This window comes from Manis javanica, chromosome 3, assembly GCF_040802235.1.
Source record: "Manis javanica isolate MJ-LG chromosome 3, MJ_LKY, whole genome shotgun sequence".
Lineage (NCBI taxonomy): Eukaryota > Metazoa > Chordata > Mammalia > Pholidota > Manidae > Manis > Manis javanica.
Genome location: NC_133158.1, coordinates 161,525,076 through 161,550,285, shown reverse-complemented (window position 1 = coordinate 161,550,285; position 25,210 = coordinate 161,525,076). Strand labels below are relative to the sequence as shown.

The window sequence follows — 25,210 nt, the reverse complement described above, 5'->3', positions numbered from 1 at the left end:
GAGAGGATATAACCATTATAAATAAATATGCACCCAACACAGGAGAATGTACATATATGAAACAAATACTAACAGAATTAAAAGGGGAAATAGAATGCAATGCATTCATTCTAGGAGACTTCAACACTCCAGTCACTCCAAAGGATAGATCAACGAGACAGAAAATAAGTAATAAAATTCTACCAACTTCTCAGATCACAAAGGTGTAAAACTAGAAATAAACTGTACAAAGAAAACAAAAAGGTTCACAAACACATGGGGGCTTAACAACATGCTCCTTAAATAATCAATGGATCAATGACCAAATTAAAACAGAGATCAAACAATATATGGAAACAAAACAGCACAACACCCCAACTTCTGTGGGATCAGGAAAAGCAGTTCTAAGAGGAAAGTATATAGCAATCCAGGCCTATTTAAAGAAGGAAGAACAATCCCAAATGAATAGTCTGAAGTCATAATTATTGAAACTGGAAAAAGAACAAATGAAGTCCAAAGTCAGCAGAAGGAGAGACATGATAAAGATCAGAGAAGAAATAAATAAAATTGAGAAGAATAAAACAATGGAAAAAATTAATGAAACCAAGAGTTGGTTCTTTGAGAAAATAAAATAGATAAGCCCCTAGCCAGACTTCTTAAGAGAAAAAGAGAATCTACACACATCAACAGAATAAGAAATGAGAAAGGAAAAATCACGAAGGACACCACAGAAATACAAAGAATTACTAGATAATACTATGAAAATCTATATGCTAACAAACTGGGTAACCTAGAAGAAATGGACAACTTTCTAGAAAAATAACAACCTTCCAAGGCTGACCAAGGAAGAAACAGGAAATCTAAACAGACCAATTACCAGCAACGAAATTGAATCAGTGATCAAAAAGCTACTCAAGAACAAAAGCCCTGGACCAGATGGATTCACTGGTGAATTTTATCAAACATTTAGAGAAGACATAATACCCATTCTCCTTAAAGTTGTCCAAAAAATAGAAGAGGAGGGAATACTTCCAAACTCATTCTACGAAGCCAGCATCACTCTAATATCAAAACCTGGCAAAGACCCCACCAAAAAAGAAAATTACAGACCAATATCCCTGATGAACATAGATGCAAAATTACTCAACAAAATATTAGCAAACCGAATTAAAAAATACATCATAAAGATCATCATGATCAAGTAGGATTTATACGAGGGATGCAAGGATGGTACAATATTAGAAAATCCATCAACATCATCCACCACATCAACAAAAAGAAAGATAAAAACCACATGATCATATCCATAGATGCTGGAAAAGCATTTGACAAAATTCAACATCCACTCCTAAGAATGCAGTAGCCAAGTTTGAAAAAGACACATGCACCCCTATGTTTATCGTAGCACTATTTACAATAGCCAAGAAATGGAAGCAACCTAAGTGTCCATCAGTAGATAAATAGATAAAGAGGTGGTACATATACACAATGGAATATTATTCAGCCATAAGAAGAAAACAAATCCCACCATTTGTAACAACATGGATGGAGCTAGAGGGTATTAGGCTCAGTGAAATAAGCCACGCAGAGAAAGACAAGTACCAAACGATTTCACTCATCTGTGAAGCAAAAGAACAAAGCAAAAACTGAAGGAACAAAACAGTAGCAGACTCAGAACCCAAGAATGGACTAACAGTTACCAAAGGGAAAGGGGCTGGAGAGTGTCGGTGTGAAGGGAGGGTGAATGGGAATAAGGGGCATTACAATCAGCACACATAACGTAGTGGGGAGCATGGGGAAGGCAATATAGCACAGAGAAGACAAGTAGTAACTATAGCATCTTACTATGTTGATGGACAGTGACTGTGATGGGATAACCGATGAGGACTTGATAATGGGGGCAATCTAGTAACCACAATGTTGCTCGTGTGATTGTGTATTAATGATATCAAAATGAAAAAAATAAAAATAAAAGAAATACCATTTGACCTGGGAATTCCACTCCTAGGAATTTACCCAAAGAATATGATTTCTTAGATTGAAAAAGACATATGTACCCGTATGTTTATCGCAGGACTATTTACAGTAGCCAAGAAATGGAAGCAAGCTAAGTGTCCATCAGTAGATGAATGGATAAAGATGTGGTACATATACACAATGGAATAGTCTTCAGCTGTAAGAAAGAAACAATTCCTACCATTTGCAACAACATGGATGGAGCTGGAGGATATTATGCTCAGTGAAATAAGCCAGGTGGAGAAAGACAAGTACCAAAGGCAAATGATTTCCCTCATTGTGGAGTGTAACAATGAAGCAAAACTGAAGGAACAATACAGCAACAGACTCAAGAGTCCAGGAAGGGACTGGCTGTTACCAAAGGATAGGGGTGGGGGAAGGCGGGTGAGAAGGAGCGGAAGAAGGGGATTGAGGTGTATTATGATTGGTACTGATGTTGTGGGGGGATCATGGAGAAGGCAGTGTAGCACAGAGAAGGCAAATAGTGACTGGCATCTTACTACAGTGATGGGCAGTGACGGCAATGGGGCATGGGGGGGACACGATGTGTGTGAAAGTAGTAACCACATTGTTTTTTATGTTGACCCTTGTCATCTACATTACAAATACTTCCCTAAGTCTATTGTTTGTACATTAATTTTGTTTATGGTATCTTTTACTATACAACCTTTAAATTTCTCGATAGTCAAATGTCTGTCTTTTGTTTCATAGCTTCAGGATTTTCGTAGTGAAGACTCCCCTTGTCCTTAGCCAGGGTCAAGAGCTGTAGCTCTTCAGGGTTTAATCTTAGGCTCCTTTTCTTTATCTCTTTAAGTTCCTATTGCTTTACATCTCCTCTATATGCTGATGATGCTCACATGTGTATCTCCAGTCTAGACCTCTCTCTGAGCTGCAGTAATACGAATTTCACTGCCTTATCACCTGTGAAGGGCATGGTAAGTCCCGGGGGATACAGCAGTCTGTAGTCCTTGCCCTCAGAGCTTCCCTACAGGGATTAGATACTGTGAAACTGAAGGGATAACTGGACGGCTTTTTGGCCTACTGCACACTCTGTACTGCTGCAGTCAATGGACTGGTTCTGGATGTGAAGAACTACAAATCTATTAGAAAATATAAAAAATCTCAATAGAAAAATAGGCAAAAGAAGTGAAAAGGTAATCCTTGGAAAAGGAAATCTGTGGCCAAAAAACATGTAAGACACTCTACTAGCAATCAGAGAAAATCAAATTAAAATGAGATACCAACTGCTAAAATCCATCAGATTGGCAAAACTTTAAAATCCCAGCTATATCAAATGTTGAGGATTTGAGGAAAAGAACTCTACTGCAGATCAAACTTTATAATGGTACAGCCACCTTGAGAGAAAGTTGGCAAATATCTAACACTGAAGATGCGCCTCCCCTTCGATCTAGCAACCTCTTTTCTGCATATACCTAGAGGAGTGCTTCTTTCATGTACAAACATATCCCCATGGGGTCTTTCTAAAACACATTCTGGCCTGAGATTCTTAATTTCTAACAAGCTCCCAGGTGATTTCATTGCTGCTGGTCCAGGGACATATATTAAATAGGCCCACAAGAAGCTCTTGAGTATATATCCTCAAGGGTCAAACACAAAGCTGTTAGGGTACCGATATTATTAATGATCATCTGAATACTGAGGCGAGTGATGGCTACATTCAGATGGTTGAAGGCGAGAGTTTAAAGGAACTGGAGTTATCTAGGAATTTACCCAAAAAATATAAGTTCTAAGATTCAAAGAGACATATGCACCCCTATGTTTATTGTAGCACTATTTATAATAGCCAAGATATGGAAGCAATCGAAGTGTCATCAATAGATGAATGGATAAAGAAGTGGTACATATATACAACAGAATACTCTTCAGCCATAAGAAAGAAACATCCTACCATTTGCAGCAACATTGGATGGAGCTGGAGGGTATTATGCTAAGTGGAATAAGCCAGGTAGAGAAAGACAAGTACCAAATGATTTCCCTCATTTGTGGAATGTAACAATGAAGGAAGCTGAAGGAACAAAACAGCAGTAGACTCAGGCTCCAAGAAGGGACTAGTGGTCACTTAAAGGGGAGGGGTGGGAGAGGGTGGATGGGGAGGGAGGGAGAAGGGGATTGAGGGTTATTATGATTAGTATGCATGGTGTGTGGGGGAATCATGTGGAAGACAGTGTAGCACAGAGAAGACAAATAGGGACTCTGTGGCATCTTAATACCCTGATGGACAGTGACTACAATGGGGTATGGGAGGAGTCCATAATATGGGTGAATGTAGTAACCACATTGTTATTCATGTGAAACCTTCATAGGAGTGTATAGCAAAAATAAAATAAATAATAAATAAAAACAAAACTGAGACTTCACACCTATTACAATGGCCATTATAAAAAAACAAGAACAGAACAAAGCAAGTGTTCGCCAGGATGTGGAGAAATTGGAACCCTGGTGCATTGCTAGGGGGAATGTAAAACAGTGTAGCCTCTGTTGAAAAATGGTTTGGCGGTTCTTTGAAAAATTAAAAACAGAATGCCCTCTGATGAAGCAATTCCACTGCTTGGTATATACCCAAAAAGAGTGAAAGCAGGGACTCAAACAGATATTTGTACATCCATGTTCACAGCAGCTTTATTCACATTCACAACAGCCAAAAGGTAGAAGAAACTCAAGTGTCTAGATGAACAGATAAATGAAATGTGATACATATGAAGTGGAATATTATTCAGCCTTAAAAAGGAAGGAAATTCTGATACATGTTACTACATGGATGGACCTTAAAGACATTATGCCAAGTGAAATAAGCCAGTCACAAAGGGACAAGTATTATATGATTCCACTTATGTGATTACCTAGATTAGTCAAACTTACAGACACACAAAGAATGGTGGGTGCCAAGGGTTGGGGGGAGAGAGAATGGGAGGAGTTATTTAATGGGTATGGAGTCTCAGTTTGAGATGATAATAACAGATCTGGAGATTAATGGTGGTGATAGTTGCACAATGATGTGAATGTACTTAATGTGACAGAAGTGTGCTCTTAAAAATGGTTAAAATGGTAAATTTTACATTGTGTATATTTTATTACAATTTTAAAAAACCGTGATAAAAAAATTAAATAAATAAATAAAGGACCTGGAGTTAACACATACCCACCTACATACATCTCAAAAACAACACTCAAGGGAAAAAAGCAAGTTGCAGGAAGGATATATAGAATGTAATAACATTTAAAAATTAAAATAATACTATATATTGTTTAGGGATATATACCTGTATAGTATCAACTTGCATGGGAATGATCGACATGTAATTCATTATGGTGGTTATCTGGCATGGGAGGAGAATGGGTATAGGGTGAGTGCATGACAGTTCAGCTGTACTGTAATGCTTTAGTTATTAAACTGGGTGATGGGCACTAAAATACCACTGTTTTTTTCTATTATTTTCCTTTTTTTTGTACATGTCAAGTATCTCATTCAACAAACTAAATAGCCTCATTTTTTAAGATGGGGAAACTGAGGCTCAAGGTCTTAACCTGTGCTGAACTCCAAACCTAGGCTATACCCCTTCCAAAATACTACAATGCTTTGAATTAATAAAACAAAACACTGGTCCACCAAGTCAAAGGCAAAAACTACATTCCCGAGGTTTGGTCGTCCATGAAGACTAAATCACTGTGCAAGTGTTTGCTGAGTAGCTGATACACACTGAAAAAGCAGAGGTTTTGGCCTGTAATGACTAGAGTTCAAAACAAAGTGCCTAGAAATAATTGCTTTGCTTTTGGACATGGCACCTTTTTTTGTAGAAGAAAAAGTAGGGCCAGTAAAAGAAGCTCTTTATTCAAGATAAATGAAAACAAACCACAACACCCAAATACTTTAAAGCAAACCCACTAAATGTGAGTTTAGTAAGAGTCCCTTTTCCAGTGGCATTGAAACAAAGTTGGGGTGTGGAGTGGGGGAAGCAGGAGCATAATTTTTGTACAGGTAGTAACCTGACCTGCCAGTTGTGAAGACTTCAAAAAAATAAATGTTAGAGGAAGCAAGCAGTCAAAGGCTCATATTAATATGCTCGCTTTGCCACCAAGCGTGTTGCTTGCCTGGCCCAGGCCTGTCTGAGCCACCTGCCCCTCACTTCCTCTCTCCCGTCTTAGAGTCTTGTTGTGCCTCTGTTCTGCCCCAAATCTCTTAGAAATACATTAGTGGCAGGGAGACAGTAGTAAAGGACATGGTTTTAGTGTCAGAAAACCTGGGTGTAAATCCTGCCTATGCCATTAGAGCAACCCGCTAACTGGGAGGCTGTCACCAGCCACAGCTGTCGGACAGAACTTGGTATGATGACGGAAATGCTTGGTCCCTGCACTGCCCAATATGGTTGCCACCAGCCTCGTGCTTACTGAGTATTTGAAATGGGGCTAGCGTGATAGACCAATTGAATTTTTATAGTATTTAATTTTAATTAGTTTAACTTGAATAGCCACATGACTAATGGCTACCACTTTGGATACAGCAGATCTAGAAAATGGAGAATTCCACCTCTCGTGTTGGACTGCTCTAGTAATGGCCATGAAATACCCCAATAAAAGACTCTATTATTAAACTACTATAATAGGCTCCTGCCTTGAAAGACCTTGAAAGGAGAGTATTGACACAATCCCAAGCCTTTAGTCTGCTGACCTGGGGTCTCTTGAGTCTGCCCGCTCAATCACGGAAGTGCTAATTCAGGGGCTACCTCCAGACGTGGGTATGGAACTCTTTTGAGTTTTTAAATACTGCCTAAGGATGCAACTGACACCATCTGGTGTAAAGAAGTTTGCTTCTCCCTTATTTTTGTTTTTGTTTTTCCTCACCGTAGTGATTGAACAAAACAACTACATTTTCAGAAACCCATTAAATTCATACATGGCATTACTTGATGCTTCCTTTACATTAAATTTCCAGATAGAAAATGTTATTTTCTAGTTAAATTAATCATATCATTATGTACCAACAGCTTTAAACCAGGGAGATAGTCTATCTGCACAGGTTAAAAATATATGAAGACATTCATTCAGAAGCACAAATCAAGCAGCACCATGTTTATTTTATAGTGTTTATTAGAGTAGAAGCTCCTCTTGTAAAACACTGGTGATTTTGGTCCATATCTTATTTTCCACTTGGCTTTAAAATATTTTGCATTATTCACAAAATAAATTGCAATTGTTATGACTGTACATAATTCTTTTCTTTCCTGATGCTTCAAACACTAGTTTCAAGTAAGTAAGAAATGAAAACAGGGCAGACTAAATGTACTGAAAATACATACTGAACATATTTGATTACCACAGTACTTTAAAAGTCCTGACCTTACTTCTTAAGATGAAAATTCATTAACTTGAAGTCATTCAAGAATCTCCGGGATCTCTCTATTATCCACAATGAGAGTATGAATGATCCCTTCTTTCCGCTTGCCGCTGCTGACAGCCTTTATGTAACAGTCATGGGTCCCAATACTGAAGTGAGTTTCAGTCCCGTCGTCTACAAACTCACCCTAGGCCAACAAACGGAGGAGGAATTAGTGTTCCAGAAACATTTATCTTTGTCTACAGCAATGTAAAATACCATTTAAAAAGGATAGTATAAGGAAGTACATACTAGTTAGATGTTAAGCTTTGCAAAATTAGAGTTAGATGTTTGTATTTAGATGCTGTTACATTTCTGCCATGAATTGAAAGTTTCTTATTTGTACGCCCTACAGGTTTTAAGAATCCTAAATTTCAGAGAAAAAAACAAATGTACACTGCATGGCTATGTGTCAGTAACATACACTATGTAGACAATATGGACTGTTTTCAAAAGTAAAAATGATAAACATGATAGCAAACATTTACTAGTGACTTATTCTATACCCAGAACAGTTCACATGCGTTATTTCATTGTGCCCTCATAAAAACCCTGACAGAAATACTATGATTATCCTCATTTTACAGATGAGGAAATTGAAGCACAGAGTGGTTACATAGGTTGATGAAAGCCCCAGTAGGTAAGGGGTGGAGTGTTCCTAACCACTCGGAAAATCTGATTCCTCAGAGGGTAAGGTGGCTTACAATAAAATACACAGATAACATAAAATCAAACACTACTAACTCTAGACCTGCTCTGGCTAATATGGTAGCCACCAGCCATATGTGGCAACTGGACACTTGAAATTGTGGACAGTTTGAAATGAGATATGCTGTTTAAGTGTAAAATATACATGGGATTTGGAAGACTAAGTATGAAACAAAGAATGTAAAATAACTCACTAAAAACTTCTCTATCACATGTTAATCAATACAAAAGTGATATTTTTGATGTATTGATTTAAATAAAATATATTAGTAAAATGAACTTCAGCTTAAAACTTTTTACATGTGGCTACTCGAAAAGTTACATATGAAGCTCATACCCGTGGCTAATATTCTGTTTCTTTCAATAGTACTGACCTAGAGTAAAAAGGGCCCAAGTAGTACAGAGAAGAAGGGAGGAACAGGAGGCTTAGAGGATAAAAGTGAATTGTGCTAATAAGCAGAGAAACCACAATCAGACTTAAAAGTTGGCAGCCAGCACAGACAGAGCAAGTTCCCGCAGCTAACATTATCTGTGCAAAGAAAGCACCTGGTGCCTTGGGGACAGAAGGTCCTCCTAGCTCTGAGAATGTGGCCAATGGCTCTTCATGGGAGGTGTACTGACCACCACCGCCAGCACTGGGAGTACAGTTTGACAGATACATGACAATCTTGGTCATGATGCTTTGAGATGAGAAGAAAAAGGAAAGAATAAACTAATTCACAGGCAGCAAAAGCAGGTGTGCACAGTCCTGGGGAAGGCTGCCCAGGTACAGAGCTGCCAAAATTGTCCTGCAGACCAGGTTGTAGTTATAAAGAGGAGGCAACTGGGTCCTAAAGAGCTATTGTCCGAACACTGCAGTTTCCTATCAATTACTGAAGGACAAAGACATTTCAACTTCTTACTTATTTACAACTACATTGTTAATACCATGAAACAACATTCTCTTTACATTTGTACTGGAGAATTTCTTGAGGGTGGGAGGGAATGTTATTCAAAACTGCTCATTCTCCATCTAGAGAATTTTAGGGTGGAAAGAAAGAACAGGAAGGGCCATCAAGGGTGATACTGGGCCATCCATGTAACAGAAGCTGTTCTAAAAGGGGCCATAAAACACTGAAGACCTCTCCAGGCCTCTCCACATAAAAGAAGTTTCTAGCAGTAGATCTAACCCAAAGTGGGCTCAAGTTCTGAGGATCAATTTGGGATAAGCCCTGGTTAAATTTCCCATCAAGAATTAATACCAGGATCAGACAACACAAAAGCATTCATCTTTTGTGACTTGAGTTCTGGCTTGCACATTTCCTCAGAAGCAGACAGCCCGTAAGACCCAGCAAGCTCTAGGGAGTCTGCTGAACAAATGCATCCCAGACCTCCTTGCCTCCAAGCACCTCCCCTCACTTTCCTATGCCTGCAACAGGTGAAGAAGAGGATGGCAGCAACTACTGAGTGCAACTAGCACGTGTCTCAGTATCTCTAGCCCTTGTGTTCATGTTTACAGCCAGCATGGAAGGTGGATACCAGGGAGAGCAATCTCTGCTTGACAGGAGACCCCATAACACGTGGGAGTTTCCATCCAGTGATTTTAGCTCCCAGTGCCACACTCCCTGCCTCCATAATAGTTTCCCTGGCTTCTACACTCCCCCTGTGCTGGGCACACCATTATTATTTCATTCCCACTTGAAATTCACTCCTATATTCGACCCCATCCACAACCATAACAATACAAGTAGCTGACAGCAAAAGCTGGGCACGCCGGGGGTTCAGACAGGGACTCCCCGGGGCTTGGCCCCATGGGAGGGAGTTTCCTGGTTCTGCTCGTCTACAGACTCCACTAGTCTTCCACTAGGGTTCTGACAGGGCCCTTTCCTTTCTGCCTCTGTGTCATCTGACATTGTGTGCATCACTTTGCTTTTCAAAAACTTCACTTTTAGAAATGCCCCATCTGCTTTGAGTGATGGTGTAAAGCCTTCCTATTCAAAGTGTGACCTGCGGACCAGCAGCTTCGGCACCACTGGGGAAGCGTTAGAATTTGCGTTTTAACAATATCCCCGGTGATTTCTATGCAGGCAAGTTTGAGAAGCAATGGTATGTAGAACCATTTAAACATTGGTAAACACAGGAGGATGCCAACCTTAGGGGGAGCAATTTCTTAACGCGGGAATTCTTTTTAGGATAGAGCCCAGTCCAGGAGAGGAAGGCAGAGTGTGACACTGGTGCCAGTTCACAACATGAGTTGTTCCCAAACTCTCACTGCCCCAGGCACTGTCTCAGAATCTGGAATCAGGAGTACATCATCTCCTTTTTGTTTTTAGCCAAGAGGACCTTGGTTAATTACCAAATCTCCATACTTAGGAAATACAGCAACATTGCAATCCATGGTAACTTGTTCATGGGTGCTAAGAGGAATCTGAAGTCAACTTACTGCCGTCTCCTTTTTATTGCCATTGCACCATATGTCCATAGTGTCTTTTTCTGTAAAAGTAACACATTAAAAAAATGTATAATCTATGATTTAAAGATGAAGTTAAATCTTCATTATTTTATGAAAAGTTTGATACACAGCATTTCTAAAACTCTATTAACTTTTCATGGCTTTGAAATTCTTCTAAACTTGAAGAGAAACTATTTATTCTTTGTTTTCTTTCATTTTGATTTTGTGAGCAATCTTTTAAGAGGAAATCATGGTCCTAATAATCCAAATTGATGAAGCCATGTTAAACAAAATAAATACTGAAGCACAGTCTGTAAAGGAGGTTATATACAGATGAGTATGAGGAGGGACCTTCCCACCCACACAAATGATCTTTTACTATTTATGACTGATTCTCTCTGCCTTTCACACTGACCCAACTGGAAGACAGCACAGAGACTGCAAGAAAGGCCACTGCAAGGTTCATCAGGATGGACAAGTCAGGCTTAGAAAGTTAGCTTTAAATTTTTTACTGGACAACACAACAACTTCTACTCACTTCTATAATAGTTTTGCTCTGGGGAAAAGTTATTGGAAATGGGTGGAAGCAAGATTTCTCAATGTATCTTTTTATATCATTCTGATTTCTGAATAATATATCATGATTCAAAAATATATGTTAATAAAAGAACATTATCTATCTGATAAAGCACCAAATCAATTATAGCGTAGATGCACTGAATCTGAGGCGGCACTGGGGCATGTCTTCTGGGGGCCTCTCCTCCCGCCCGCCTGCAGAGTCCCTCAGCCACATGCTCAACAGCTGGGTGCCTGTTGAGGGGCCCCAGGCAGGTGCAGTCTGTCAGCGCTTTCACAGGTGTGAGGCTTCAAAACCGAGAATTTCCTCCCCACATGGAGTGTCACTGTACTAGTACTTTCCTCCTGCCATGTTTATTTCCTGCCCAATGTTTGGTGGTGTGGCAACTACCAGACCTAACAAGGCTGACCAGTGCCAACCAAGTCCCCTGTGTGCCTCCCATCTTTTAGGTGTGAAAAGGAGGTACCTGATCTTTGAGGTCAGAGAGATATTTTATCTTTTTTTTTTATTAAGGTATTGATATATGATCTTACGCTCAGATTTCACATGAGCAACATTGTGGTTACTAGATTCCCCTATTATCAAGTCCCCACCACATACCCCATTACACTCACTGTCCATCAGTGTAGTAAGATGCTACAGAGTCACTCCTTGTCTTCTCTGTGCTACACTGCCTTCCCCGTGCCCCCTCGCCTATGTTACGTGTAATAATCGTAATGCCCCTTATTCCCCTTCTCCCTCCCTCCCCACCCACCCTCTCCAACCCCTCCCCTTTGGTATCCATTAGTCCCTTCTTGGAGCCTGTGAGTCTGCTGCTGTTCTGTTCCTTCAGTTTTTGCTTTGTTCTTATGCTCTACAGATGAGTGAAATCATTTGGTACTTGTCTTTCTCCGCTTGGCTTATTTCACTGAGCATAATATCCTTCAGCTCCATCCATGTTGCAAATGGTAGGATTTGTTTTCTTCTTATGGCTGAATAATACTCTATTGTGTATATGTACCACATCTTCTTTCTCCATTCAGAGAGATATTTTATCTTTAAAAAAGTCTTTCTTTCTTCCTTCCTTCTTCCCTCCCTCCTTTTCTCTCTCTCTCTGTCTATGCGTGAATGTAGTTTCCTGACTCTATCCCCTGACAACCTAAAAACAATGAACGAGCATCCTTAACATATGCCCAGATTATGCTCTTGAAATACCATTTTCTTCTAATAGAAACCAAGGCTTCTTAGAGAAATAGGTGATTCCAGATGTGGGAAGAAAATGTACCATACCAGATAGCAAGGAAGCTATCAAAGTGTACCAAGGAGGGGTCAAAAGGAATCAGGCACCAATCTAAAGAGCACACTATTGGCCAAAAAATGGGACAATTTGAGCATCAATGAGGTTAATAATTGCAGTGTACTGAAACACATCAAATTGTTTAAATCCATGGACCAATAACGATAAAAACAAACAAACCCTAAGTGATCACCCTAGGGGAGACTAAGGAGCTGACTCAGTATTTGGATGTAGGCACTAGGTGTTAATGGTTGATAACATCAAAAAAATTGACAAACATCATTTGTTGCTTGATATAACAAACTATAAAGTGGTCTTGCCAGAAAAAAAAAAATTCAAACCTAAATTAAATTTGACCAATTCTTCAAAGTCAACCAGCAATTTACAGGTAACAGTAAAGACAGGACCATCACAGGAAAGGAATCAACAAAATCCAGACCATAGGAAACTCTTCAAGACAAAATGACCAGTTTTTTCAATAAATAAGCTACAGGAGTTTGGTTTCTCTTTTTCAGCTACGTCCATTTATGACTTGATAAACATTTTTCATTCTTACGAAGTTTTTTTTTAAGTCATCTGCTAGCATTTGACTATAGACTCTTTAAAGGCATGGACAAGGTCTCTTCACCAAGGTCGCCTCAGTGCCTGCGACACTACCTCACATTTAGTAGGTACTTGATATTATATAAATAAATGAATCAATGAATTAATGTGATGATCCAAACATGTTAGCTTAGGGATATAAGAGCAGGAAGTACAAGGAGTAAGCAGAAGAGAGAAAAGGTGGTGGCTGGTAAATGTTTGTCTCGCAAGTGTTTAGGCCCCGTGGGATGCGAGCGAGAACCCAGGTGGCAGCCTGCAGCAACAGAGTTTGGCGTGAAGATCAACAGCTTCTTACTTTTCTAAGATTCTGATCTGCTGCAGTCCTAAACCTACGACCACCTACAGACAAATCCCCTTCTTACTGATGAATCTCAAATGTCCAACTGCTTTTAAGACATGCTTTTAAAGAGAGATCTCAGATAATAACAAATGTCTACATCAGTGTTTCTTTTTTTTTTTAACCCGAGTGCATTATCTCCAAGTCCGTCACTGTAAAATCTGGCTCTCATACACTTTATATATAAATAAGTTGATTAAATGAATACTTCGTTCACACAGGACACATTAGAAACACACCTGCACTCTCCTATTCAAAGTTCTCATAAAAAGTCTGGACAGTAGGAGGAACTATTCAACGGTCATCATAAAAAGCCAGTAAATTCTGAAAAAACAATACTCACTTACCCAACACAACTCTAAAATCCTCACCATCCAAGTGTAATACCCAAGTGTTGGTGGTTTTTGATCTGTTCTCCATATACTTCTTGAGACTTTTTCCATTAATTTCCAGAGTGTATTCATAAGCAAAACCACTGATGGCATCTATATTTATGGTTGCTTTTGTCTTTGCAGCTCCAATGCAGAAGGTTTCTTTGCCCACTAATTTGAACATCCAATCTTTTCTTATCTCTTCCTAAGTAATAATATATAAAAGTTGAAAACACACAAATGGAAGAAAATTAAATATTTAATTTCAGAAGCAAATAAGGTGAGCAAATGGCAATGCTCTTGAGGGTGTGAATGTATTAATTCATGATGCAAAGGTGTTAGAATACAAAGGCATTTTAAGTTTAAATTTAAGATGACATAGTCTATGAATTCTGTAACTATTATTACTTTTATACAGCAAAATGATACAGGCCAAAATACAACTTGTCACTGTAAGAGACAAACCTTGAAATTCACACATGAAGAATCTACATTAACAAAAATCAAGCTTTTCTGTATGCCACATTTTACAAAATAACCTATTTTTTCCTACCTTCCCATCTACGTATACCACTCGTTTGCCCGACGTTGTCCCATGTTCAAATTCAATCTTATGGACTCCATCACTTAAAGCAACATCCCAAACGGCTACAAGATCTGTCATCTTTTCCAGGCTACAAGGAGGGCTAAGGGAATAAAATAAAGTAATTAGAACAGGCCAAAAACAGTAATAGAATAATCAATCAATCCTTCCAGGATGAAAGTATCAAACTTTTGAGTCCCTAAAATTGCAAAGTATTAAAATGATATTACCTAAGAAATCCTACTCACGCAGTACATGTAGTTCTCTTCTCCTTCTGATGCAATGTTCCTTTAAGATGACAATACTATTTATGGATATATATAGTCAGGTAATTCCAAACAAAGTCACCTTAATATTAATAGGATTAAGAATCTGTCAGTTTATCCATGATAACATGCTAATAGAGGCTACAGAATAATGCTTGAAAAGGTTCATAAAAAGTCTCTATTTCTCCTTCCCCCCATTTAAAAGGCCAGTGTTTGGTTTGGCTTTATCTTTTTCAGATCCAACCACTCCAAAACAAGAACTCCCCAGGCCTTTCATACTTAAACCAAATGACCAGGGATTCATTTTAACAAACAAGGTTTTAATTAATAATGCTAAGAGAAAAAGAGAAGACATGGAAGAATAAAAATGTTATAGAAAACAGTAATTCTTGCCACTACTACAGGAAATCTTATTTTAAAAAAACAAAGTATTTTGGTTTTTTTAGAAGTTTCTGGCACAATTTAAACACATTTTTCGACATTAATATTTTAATATGAAATATGTCCTACATAAATGACATATATCATGCTATATAATATGTAACTAGTACTTTGACATTGATACAGATTTTTAGCATTGAGAGGAAAAACATTCATTAAAGCAATAAAGATCATAACTAACAGTTATTAAGTGCTTACTATATGCCAGTCACTGTTCTAAGAGTTTTATGTATATTCACCCACAGAATCCTTGCCATGAGATGGGTACTATTATTACCCCATCTTACTGATGAGGGAACTGAGGCTCAGAGAGGCTAAGGGCTTGTCTAAGATCACAATGACAGTAAGTAGCAGATGGGATTTAAACCTAAGACTCTGGCTGCAGAGCCTGTTCCCTTAACTACATCCTATTCTTCATTTCTCTAATCTCCTTTGTATGCTCTAAATCAGAGATGGTAAATGGATTTTGTATCATTTTGAAGTGATTGCCAACAACTTTGTGCTGAGAAGGTTCTGGAGACCTTCCAACCAGGTCCTATGGGAAAGGATGCCACATTAGTGGTGGCCACCTCCATGTCAAGGGTATACCACCCTTGCTCTAAATTACAGAAAAGCAAAACCATGCACTCTGCAATTTTAAAAAATGTGTCCTTAAAAAAGTAGCCTGGATAAATAGTTTTTCTGAATGATCATAACAACTTGGAAAGTTTCAAAAGCTAGTCTTATTGCAATGCAAGACATTTACCTTTCGTCATCTTCAAAGATAGGACTGTCCCCTCCAGATGCCATGGTTGGCAAAACAGTCTTTAATCCCATTAGCAGCCAGGAAAGAAAAAAGCAGAATTGCAGCAAAGAAAGACTGAGAGCAAAGAAGATGACATCTGCAAAGGGTTTTTTTCTAACTTTGCAACCCATTCTTAAACAGCTTTTTAAGAAACAGCTTTTACATACATAGAATTGCAATCTCTAATTTTTAGGGAAAGAAGTTGTACAAATTGGCCAATTATATTTTTCCTTGTTATGGGTTTCTAATTTCTTAAAACTAGAGATAAGCTCTTGTTTATTTCAAGTATTGTACCATTTAAAGCAGCAGGAGACATAGAGGTCCTCTGGGGCCCATGCTTCGCTTCTCAAATCAAGCTATGAGAAGCCTCAAAGGTATGAGGCAGTCAGTCAGGGAATACATAAAACTCCAGGATAAACAGAATGTATCTTCTGGAAGCATCAAGGTTACAGGGTGGTAACAAATTTAAAATGCAATCTTTATATTAAATTTTAGAAAGCTATACTATGGTGGAATATATAATTTCAAAAAAACTTTTTAAAGATAACGTTAAAGAAATGTTGAGTTTGAAGGAAGCAGCCAGAGATAACCTAGTTTGTCTTCGGAGTACAAACTTAATTTACCTATTTATTCAAGCTCACTTAATTCACTAGTGCCAATAATGAATCCAGGAAGTTGTGTGATTTGCTCAGGTCACTAGCAGGGCCCAGGCCAAAACTAGATCCCAGTACTCCTGTGCAATTAACTAGTACTTGGGCTGTCATACTAATTAAATTTTACTAAAATCAGAAGCACACATATACTCACATGCATAGGAAACCCTCCACACTGAAGATTTGGGATCATCAGCTGTACCTATGCCAAACATACTGAAAAACAGGTAACTGTTTTTTGGTCCCAAGATCTACTCTAGTCTTTTCCCTATAGATGCCTGAGGGTGCTCTCTCCTAGTCAAAAATGGGAGATTGCCAACCTTCCTTGACTGAAAACAGCCACAAACTGGTTTTAAGAAGATGTTAAAGAAGAGATTAGCACCAATAAAAAGTTCAAAAAGCTAAGAATTTTAGAATGAAAAAGAGGTAAAGATTCAAAACATTTTGTACCTAAAATAAATCCTTTTTTTTATTACACACTTGTGGAGTTTTCCAGTCTTAAGAAGCCCTAGACTATCTCCTAGGAAAGTGGAGGGCATCCTACTACAAAGCAAAAAGAGAATACATGGCAACGGAATAAGCCAAACAGCATGGTGCAAACTTGGCTAAAGCATCCTTTACAAATCAAAGTGAAGATAGAGATCTCACTCAAAGACTCTACAAAAGTTCAGTATTCAGCCTTCAAACTTGAAAGAATTGCCCAGTTTTCCATTATAAGGAACTTCAAATATTATCACACTAAAGTACATGATACCATCTTAATTAGCATGACTTTTCATACAGAAGTACAAAAGACAAAGCGACAAATTAGAAGGGAGGTTAGAATCAAGGTCACATTTACTTTTTAAAGATTTTCTCTAAACTATCACCTTCATCCATACATTCAACATTTATTTATGGAGTATCTGTTTAAGGCTTTGAAAATATTTGGAGATAGTAGTGATGGTTGCACAACAGCATGAATGTACCTAATGCTACTGAACTGTACACTTAAAAATGGCAAAAATGGCAAATTTTTATGTCATATATATTTTACCATGACTTAAAAAATTAATACTGCAATATTAAAAAACTGAATTGTATACTTCAGTGGGTGAATTGTATGTTATGTGAATTATACCTCAACAAAGTTGCTAATAAAAAAAAAGATCTAGGTGCCAAGTCAGCAGTGTTTCTTGAAATGTGATTATACCTAGAACCAAGAGAAGGTCATGGCTGTCCAATTTCTACCTTACTCATTTGAATAATGAGAAATAACTGTCACAGACAGATCTGTCCCTTACAGCTTGGACTTAATAAACACATGTTATATGCTAAATTCATCCACCATGCTAATAGTTATCAGCCACCTATGTGCCAAGCACTGAATGGGGCACTGATCTAAGTCTGAGGGACTCAGGGGAGACAAAAAGGTAATTACGACACAACCATGGGAGTGTCCCAGCAAAAGGGAAGCAGTAAAGGACAGAAAGGTCCCACAGAGGAAGGCTCCAAGCCTTGCAAAACGGGTAGGAAAGCCACAGAAGGTGTTGGTTTAAAATCCAGAAGAAAGGAATTAATCCACTGTCATTTTTAATCTCTTATACACATATTTAATTTCAGGATCATGTGACCAAACTGGAAAATGATCAGTACAAAGAAAAATTCCCTCTATTTTAAGCACAAAGCTTTTAAAATGAAAAGGATGGGAAATAGCAGCAGACTCAGAGACTCCAAGAAGGAAAACTGTGGTTACCAAAGGGGAGGGGTATGGAAGGGTGGTTGGGGAGGGAGGGAAAAGGGGATTGAGGGGTATTATGTTTAGTACACATGGTGTGGGGGGTCACGGGGAAAACAGTGTAGCACAGAGAAGGCAAATAGTGAATCTGTGGCATCTTACTACACTGATGGACAGTGACTGCATTGGGGTATGGGTGGGGACTTGATAATATGGGTATATGTAGTAACCACATTGTTTTTTCATGTGAAACCTTCGTAAGAGTGTATATCAATAATATTTTAATAAAAAATTTTAAAAAAAGGATGAGAAACAGATTCCATTTACTTTCACTGAAGCCTATGTCAATCACTTGAAACTTTTTACATTTCAAAGATATTTGTTTTCCAAGAAAACTTTTTGAGTATCTAGTAATGTACCCATGAGCTTAGTCTTTTAAAACCCTTTCCCTAGCAACCCAACACCCACGTTTCAAAATATTACTTAAACATTAAATGTCTCCACTGTTCATCCAACCCCAGCTTGAATTTTGCCCTTGTTTAGGTTTAACCGTACTGGAGATTGCAGTGGTTTGTCCAAGCTAAACCTCAGTCCATGTTAAAAATTACTAAGCTACTCATAGTTCCCTTTTCAGCAAAAGTTCTAGGCAAGGCCAGCCCCAAGGCAGGTCACTCAACATTACCAGGTGTTGCCACTGTGTACCCGGTCCCTGGTGAAGCACTGGGACCTTGAGCAAAGTCAACCAGATCAGTACACTCTAGAACCAGGTATTCCCAAATGCTACCAGAGGTACAAAAACGAGAATAACTTTTCTGAGGAGTATTTTGAAACGTAAACCACAAGCTTTGTGAGGGATTCACTCGAAACAAATCATGTCCCCCAAATCAGACCGAACGGTGCTCAACGAATTGCTTTTGTAATAACGAAAAACTGAGCACCACCTGTATGTTCCCCACTCCGAGAAGGGAATCTCTTATACACCGCAGCGGTCACCCCGGCACCCGGGACGCAGCCTCGTGCGGCCAACACAAAGGGCGCAGAGCACGGAACGCCACGGGCAGCTGCGAGACGCCAAGTTACAGCACTTTATGATCCAGCTTCTTTTCTACGGTCTGCTCATGCTTACAGGGCACAAGGAATGGAAGGAAAGGCACCTTAATGTTAACCCGGTTGTCTCCGGAGATCAAGGGCCCAAGAGCTTCCTTCCTTGTGCTTTTCTGCTCTACTTTGTCGACAGTGAAAAGCATTAATTTAATAGTCGGGGAAGAGTCGCAAGGCCGGGGCTGCGGATCGCGGGGCCTGGCAGGGCAGGGGCGCCTGGGAGCCTGCCCCGCCCCCGCCGCCGCCCGCAGCCCCGCCGCACAGGGCTGGCAGGGCCGCCCACCGGGCCGCGGTCTCACCTGACCGCGGGAGGCCCTGGGCGGGGTGGGCTCCGACTCGGCCGCTGGGCGGGGGGCCTGGCTCCGGTCCCGAGAACCCGGCGCGGCCTCCGCGGAAGCCGAAAGCTCACCAGCTCGCCGCCTCTCCGTCGCTCTCAGGCTGCCTCGCACCTCCCCGCCTCCCGCCGCCCCGCACGGCGCCTCCGCGGACGGCTTCGCGCTCTCGGCAGGCCCAGGCCCCTCCCTCAACCCGCCCTGGAAATGTTACAAACGTCGTCCTGCCAGCCAAGGTTGGTAAGAAGCAGCCGGTAACGGGCGCTGGGCTGCATGCTGGGGAGGCCTGGTGGGCGAAAGCAGACCCCCCTGTGCCTGCTCTGCCGTGGGGCAAGTAGATCTGATGGTGGCGTTCGCCCATGGAAACCTCTTAGTTCTGGTTACTTGTTCAGTTTAAAGCCCCAAACCCCTTAAGGTGGGCATGAGGCGCCATGTCTGCCGTACCCCCTGCTTACCTGGCTTCATTTAGCTCAAACGAAGAAAGCCTCGCAAATGCTGTTCCCGCTGCTGGACACTCCTCCCCCTATGCCTTTGGTTAACCTGTTCTGTTGAGTTTTTTTTTCAAATATCATTTCGCAAGGACAGCTATTCTGCCCCTAAAACTTGGAGCACCTGGAATTCTCGTGGTCGCTTTCACGGTATGTGCAATTATTTATGTTATTTTCGATTACTGTGTAACCTAATAGTAGACTGAGATCCATGAAGGCAGGGACCACGGCTGCCTGGCTCTTGCCCTCCTGTCTCCTGGGTCTGCACACCGTGGGCTCCTAGGAGGCTCTGATAAGTATTTGTTGCGTGAATAAATCAAGAACAGGCCTGGGTCATGTTTTAAGTGGCCACTTTCTGTTTAAGGAGGGGACAGTGTCACCTGCACAAAGCACAGAAGGTTGTCGAGTGGGCCATCTGAGAACAGGGAGTGGCCCCAGAGGAGAGTGGGCCCAGTAACAAAATAGAGACATGTAAAGGGATTCCTGGCACATCTGGGGGCAAAGGAGCATTCATTGTGTAATGTTTGCCTGAAGTTTGAAGTTAATGTAAAGAGGGTTTGTTTCACCTTTGGGATTGCACAGTGGATGTGGTTTCCAGATGCTGAGCAAGTATGTAAGAGAAACAGTAGGGTACAGTTTAGTGATTAGGTTAACCAGTCTACAAAGTGATGATGACTGAGTTGTTAAGCTAATTATATTGCAGTGATTCTGCTTAGTGCGTGCTGATTTCTTGTTCTTGTTCGCTGCTCTGTATGGAAAGATCCTGGAAGACAAAGACTTCTCATATTTGCACTTTCTTCTGCACCAGCATCTTGAACAGAGAGTTTTCAATAAATGATTGTTGAACAAATGAATTAGGAGGAAAAGGTAAAAGGTCCCAGAATAGAAATTCCCAGAGGTGAGACAAGGCTAGCTGAAGATGCCTCCCTAATTCCTTTTTCCTAGCTCCTTAATTCTTCCAAGTAGCAATACTGAGTTGTTGGGCTGAGACCAGGAAATCTGGTTGGGGAGCAATTCAAAGATAATTGTTTAATAAGGGTCATACTTCTTGTAAAACTTTAGGAATCTTGATATCTTTGACAAGACAATAAGTGCTATTTATTGAATGCTTGCTATTTACGTTATATATCATTGCCTACAGTTCTCACAACAGCCCAGTGATTATATTTACACCCATTTCATAGAGAGAGACAAAGCCTTTCAGAAGTTGCAGGGCAGCATGTGGAGCCACGCCTGTGGGATTTGTTCTTGTTCATAGGGCCTGTTATGAGAGAAGCATTTATTATACTTGAAGAAAAATCTGGGCTCTGTCTTAGAGGCCTGGGGAGCTCCTCTGCCCAGGCCTGGGGAGGGCATTCATGAGGTACACCCAAGTTAGTACCCAGAACAGCTGGGATTCCTCAGCTGGCTTGTTCTGTGCCACTGTTTTCTCTTTGGGGACAATTTATGGGACACCTGAAACTGAGAAATGTACTGCTTGGGCTACATTTCCCACCTGCTCCTTCTCTGGGCCTAGGACACTGAAAGTAGGAACCATCACTTGCTACCAGACAGGACTGTTATGAAAAAAAATAAAGTCTGAATGAAACACAGTGAAAAGTATTTAACTGGAGTACAAAACATATTCATTCATGCTGATGCTGCTTTTGACTTTATTGTCACTCTCAGATTACTTCCTTGTTTCCCAGGAATTCCCCAGATGCTGTTCTGACTTCTTTAATTGCCTCTCACCAATTTTCCTATACACATTAGTGGTTTATTTTAAGAGAGCAGCTAAAAATGCATTCACAATAGTCCATGTTTTCATTGGACCTCCTTTTGAAAAGGGAATTGTTCATGGATTGATTTTCCAAACTTATTTTTAAACAGCACAAACACAGATCAAAATAAAAAGAAAGAGTTACATAATCTGATACCTACAAGATTTAAGATTTTCCATGTGCCCTTCCGGTACTGCTTCAGAGTGAGTTCTGGCTTTGAGTTCAAGGAAGAGGCACCAGTGTGTTAGAAACGAGTGCAGGGTGCAGCATTCTGGCCTCAGAGGATTATGTGTTAGAACCAGAGCCAGTAAGCCCAGCCTCCTGCTGCTGGCCAGGCTGCTGCTGCTTGGGCCTCTCTCCCTTGGCCCACAGAGGCTAAGGCTCTGTCCATGCAAACACGGAAAGTGGAGAAGTAGTGAAACCACATGATTCTGTAGAACTTCAAACCAGAAAAGCTTGACAGTTTCAGGAGGGAAATAGGCTTTGGTCTGTTCATCTGGAGAGTGGCATTTGTAGATAGAACCTTAATCAGAGTAAGGAGCTGAGGGAATGCAGTATAGACACATGTTCCAATGCTTAAGATATTTTAAGTTTGTATCTGGATTATTTTGAGAAATTTTAAAAATATAGAAAAGTATAGAGAATAATACTCATTCTTGCCCTCCAGAGTTAACTGACCATCATTAAATTCTGGCTCAATAAAAATTTCGATAGAAGAAAACATTGCAGATAAAGCCTCTTTGACATTCAGCCGCAACACCATTACTTTCTTTTCCCCAAAAGCCAACGTTCTCTTAAATGTGGTGTTTCCTTCCAAGTTCACTTTCTATAGTTACATACAAATTATATACATGAGTACCTCATGCTTGTTAGAGTGGTTGTTACCAATAAGACAAATAATAATAAGTATTGATGAGGATGTGAAGAAAAGGGAAGCCTTGTGCACTGTTGGCTGGAATGGGAATTAACTGGTGCAGCCACTATGGAAAACAGAACGGAGGTTCCTCAAAAAATTAAAAATGGACCTACCATATGATTGAGCAATGCCACTTCCCACTATTTATCTGATGAAAAGGAAAACACTAACTCAAAAAGATATATGTACCGCCAGCGTTATTTATAATAGCCAAGTTACAGAAGTGACTTACTGTTCACTGATGAATGAATGGATAAAGAAATTATGATATACACAGGTATACTTTTGAGTCATAAAAACATGAAATCTTGCCATTTGCAACAACGTGGATGGACTTCTATGTTATTATGCAATTGAAATCAGACAGAGGGAAACATACCATGTGATCTCTCATATGGGTAGACTCTAAAAACAACAGCCCCAAAACCAAAACCAAGCTCATAGATACAGAGAACAGATTGGTGGTTGCTGGGGGTGGGATTCGGGGGTGCGGCAGGGGGAGAATTGGGTGAAAGGGCTATAAATTTATTTCAAAAAAGATTAACAAAGAGACGTATTTTGAACTACCTCACTTCGTACTATGTATTGCTGATTTATTATTACTGATGTATTTTTCTTCTCTCTACCATTTTACCTTTTGCTTTCTATTTGTCTCACCTTTGTTTTTTGTTCTCTTTTCTTATCTTCTGCAAAGTAGACTGTGTTTTGGGGAAAGCAGGACAGCATGGAGAAGACAAGTAATGACTCTGGAGCATCTTACTACGCTGATAGACAGTGACTGCCATGGGTGGGGGACTTGATAATATGGGTGAATGTTGAAACCACAATGTTGTTCATGTGAAAACTTCCCAAGATTGTATATCAATGATACTTTAATAATAAAAAAGTAGATAACTTTTGTTTTCTTATTCCTGTTTTTCTTTCTACTGGTTTGGAAGTATTGATTCTATTCCTATTCTTAGAGTGGCTCCCCTTAGAACTTTACATTGCACACTTAACAAAACCTCACAGCCCACTCTCCAAACAATACACGGCCCTTGGAACACTAACTCCAACGGTCGCCCTCTGCCACCATGCAGTTGGGTTTCATTTTAGTCTGTCCTTTTCCTAGCCCACAAATTTGCCTTCATGATAATAACATTCACTGTTTTTTAGATTTATGTACATGTGGATCGTTTTCTTTTCTCAACAGCCCTTGCATTTCACTTGTCTTTTTTGATCACTTTCTTTACATACTTGAAAGTTCTTTTAATATAGGCCTGCTTGTAGTGATTTAAAATTTTTTTAATTTTGAGAAAATTGTATCTGGGAGCTAGGGAGAGCCACTCACCTGGAACCAATTTAACACACTTCTGGGGTCCTGTTCAATGCAGGAACCCCAGGCTTAGGCTCTCCAACTTGCTCCTGGGTCTGGCAGCACTCCCGTTGTACTGAGCAAACGTTTACATTTAGGTAACAGCCCTCTCTAACATCTACTACTCAGAGCTCTGGGCTCAGCTGACAATTTTTTTTATTTTGTTTCATCTCATTAGAGATTTTACTTCCTGGAAAACCAGCAACAAAATAAAAATTATGGGTTTATTTTTGCAAAAAAAAAAAACAGAAAAAAGTTATATGCATGAGTAAATGTTCTTAGGCATGATATAGTCCTGCTTTAAAAAATTATTTAAATGGTACCATACCATGAACAGCAATTGGGAATTTGCAGAAGAGTAAGTCAGGCTTAGAGTGAGATCATCCTTTGGAAGTCATATCATCATCATTGTATTTATCCAGTACTTATTGATAATCTGATATCTGGCAGGTGCCAGGACAGGGAATATAACAGTGGGCAGCACTGATGGTTTTCTCCACTCGTGAAGTCCGCGTTCTAGTGGAGAAGAGTCAAAAAGAGCACACTGTGCTCAGTCCCCTCCACGACGGCTCCCAGTGATCCCTGTTCCTGGTATTCACATCCTGTGTACTCCTCTCCCACAATTTCCCAAGGCCAGTCTGTGTGATCGATGGCTTACAGAGATGTGATAATATATGACTCCCTAGGTTAGGTCACAAAAAAGACTTCAGTTTCTGTCTGAGGTGCTCACACATTCTCTTGGATCGCTCCCTCTTGTGGGAAGCTGTCATTTGTGGGGACACTCAGGGAGCGTGTGGAGAGACCCACTTGACTAGGAAGGAACTGAAGCCAACCAGTGTCCACACAAGTGAGTTTGTAAGTGAATCCTCAGCCCCAGTTGAACCTTGGCTAATAGGTTGATTGCAACCTCATGAAAGATTCTGTGCAGACCATCCAGCTGAGAAATCCTGTATTCCTGACCCACAGAAACTTTGAGATAAGCCACTATGTTAAAGGGTAATTTGTTGTGCATCCATAGATAAATAATATCCAGTCAGATGAAACAATTGCAGATTGGAACAAGAGCATACACCAATCGTACTGTAGAGCCAATGCCCATCATGAGAGGTGCTGTGGACAAGTGGT

The 25,210-nt window shown here is 40.0% G+C and overlaps 2 protein-coding genes across 5 annotated transcripts; one reads left to right on the top strand and one right to left on the bottom strand.

The window, feature by feature from the left end:
- Nucleotides 1–7,068: 7,068 nt before the first annotated feature.
- FAIM (Fas apoptotic inhibitory molecule) lies at nt 7,069–20,201 on the bottom strand. Of its 4 annotated transcripts, none has more exons than XM_036991796.2 (5): nt 20,023–20,201; nt 14,244–14,376; nt 13,667–13,895; nt 10,518–10,567; nt 7,069–7,535 (listed from the first exon to the last, which is right to left on the bottom strand). In XM_036991796.2, the coding sequence occupies exons 2-5, from the start codon at nt 14,352–14,354 to the stop codon at nt 7,386–7,388; spliced, it is 540 nt and encodes a 179-aa protein (XP_036847691.1). In that variant the 5' UTR covers nt 14,355–14,376; nt 20,023–20,201; the 3' UTR covers nt 7,069–7,385. The 4 variants fall into 4 exon arrangements, with proteins under 4 accessions (XP_036847691.1, XP_036847690.1, XP_036847689.1 ...); XM_036991795.2 differs by lacking the exon at nt 20,023–20,201 and adding an exon at nt 19,645–19,751; XM_036991794.2 differs by lacking the exon at nt 20,023–20,201 and adding an exon at nt 19,535–19,678.
- LOC140848280 (uncharacterized) lies at nt 17,847–23,630 on the top strand. The gene is made up of 5 exons (XM_073230486.1): nt 17,847–17,925; nt 19,100–19,244; nt 19,393–19,803; nt 20,148–20,205; nt 23,429–23,630. The coding sequence occupies exons 1-5, from the start codon at nt 17,847–17,849 to the stop codon at nt 23,507–23,509; spliced, it is 774 nt and encodes a 257-aa protein (XP_073086587.1). The 3' UTR covers nt 23,510–23,630.
- Nucleotides 23,631–25,210: the final 1,580 nt, after the last annotated feature.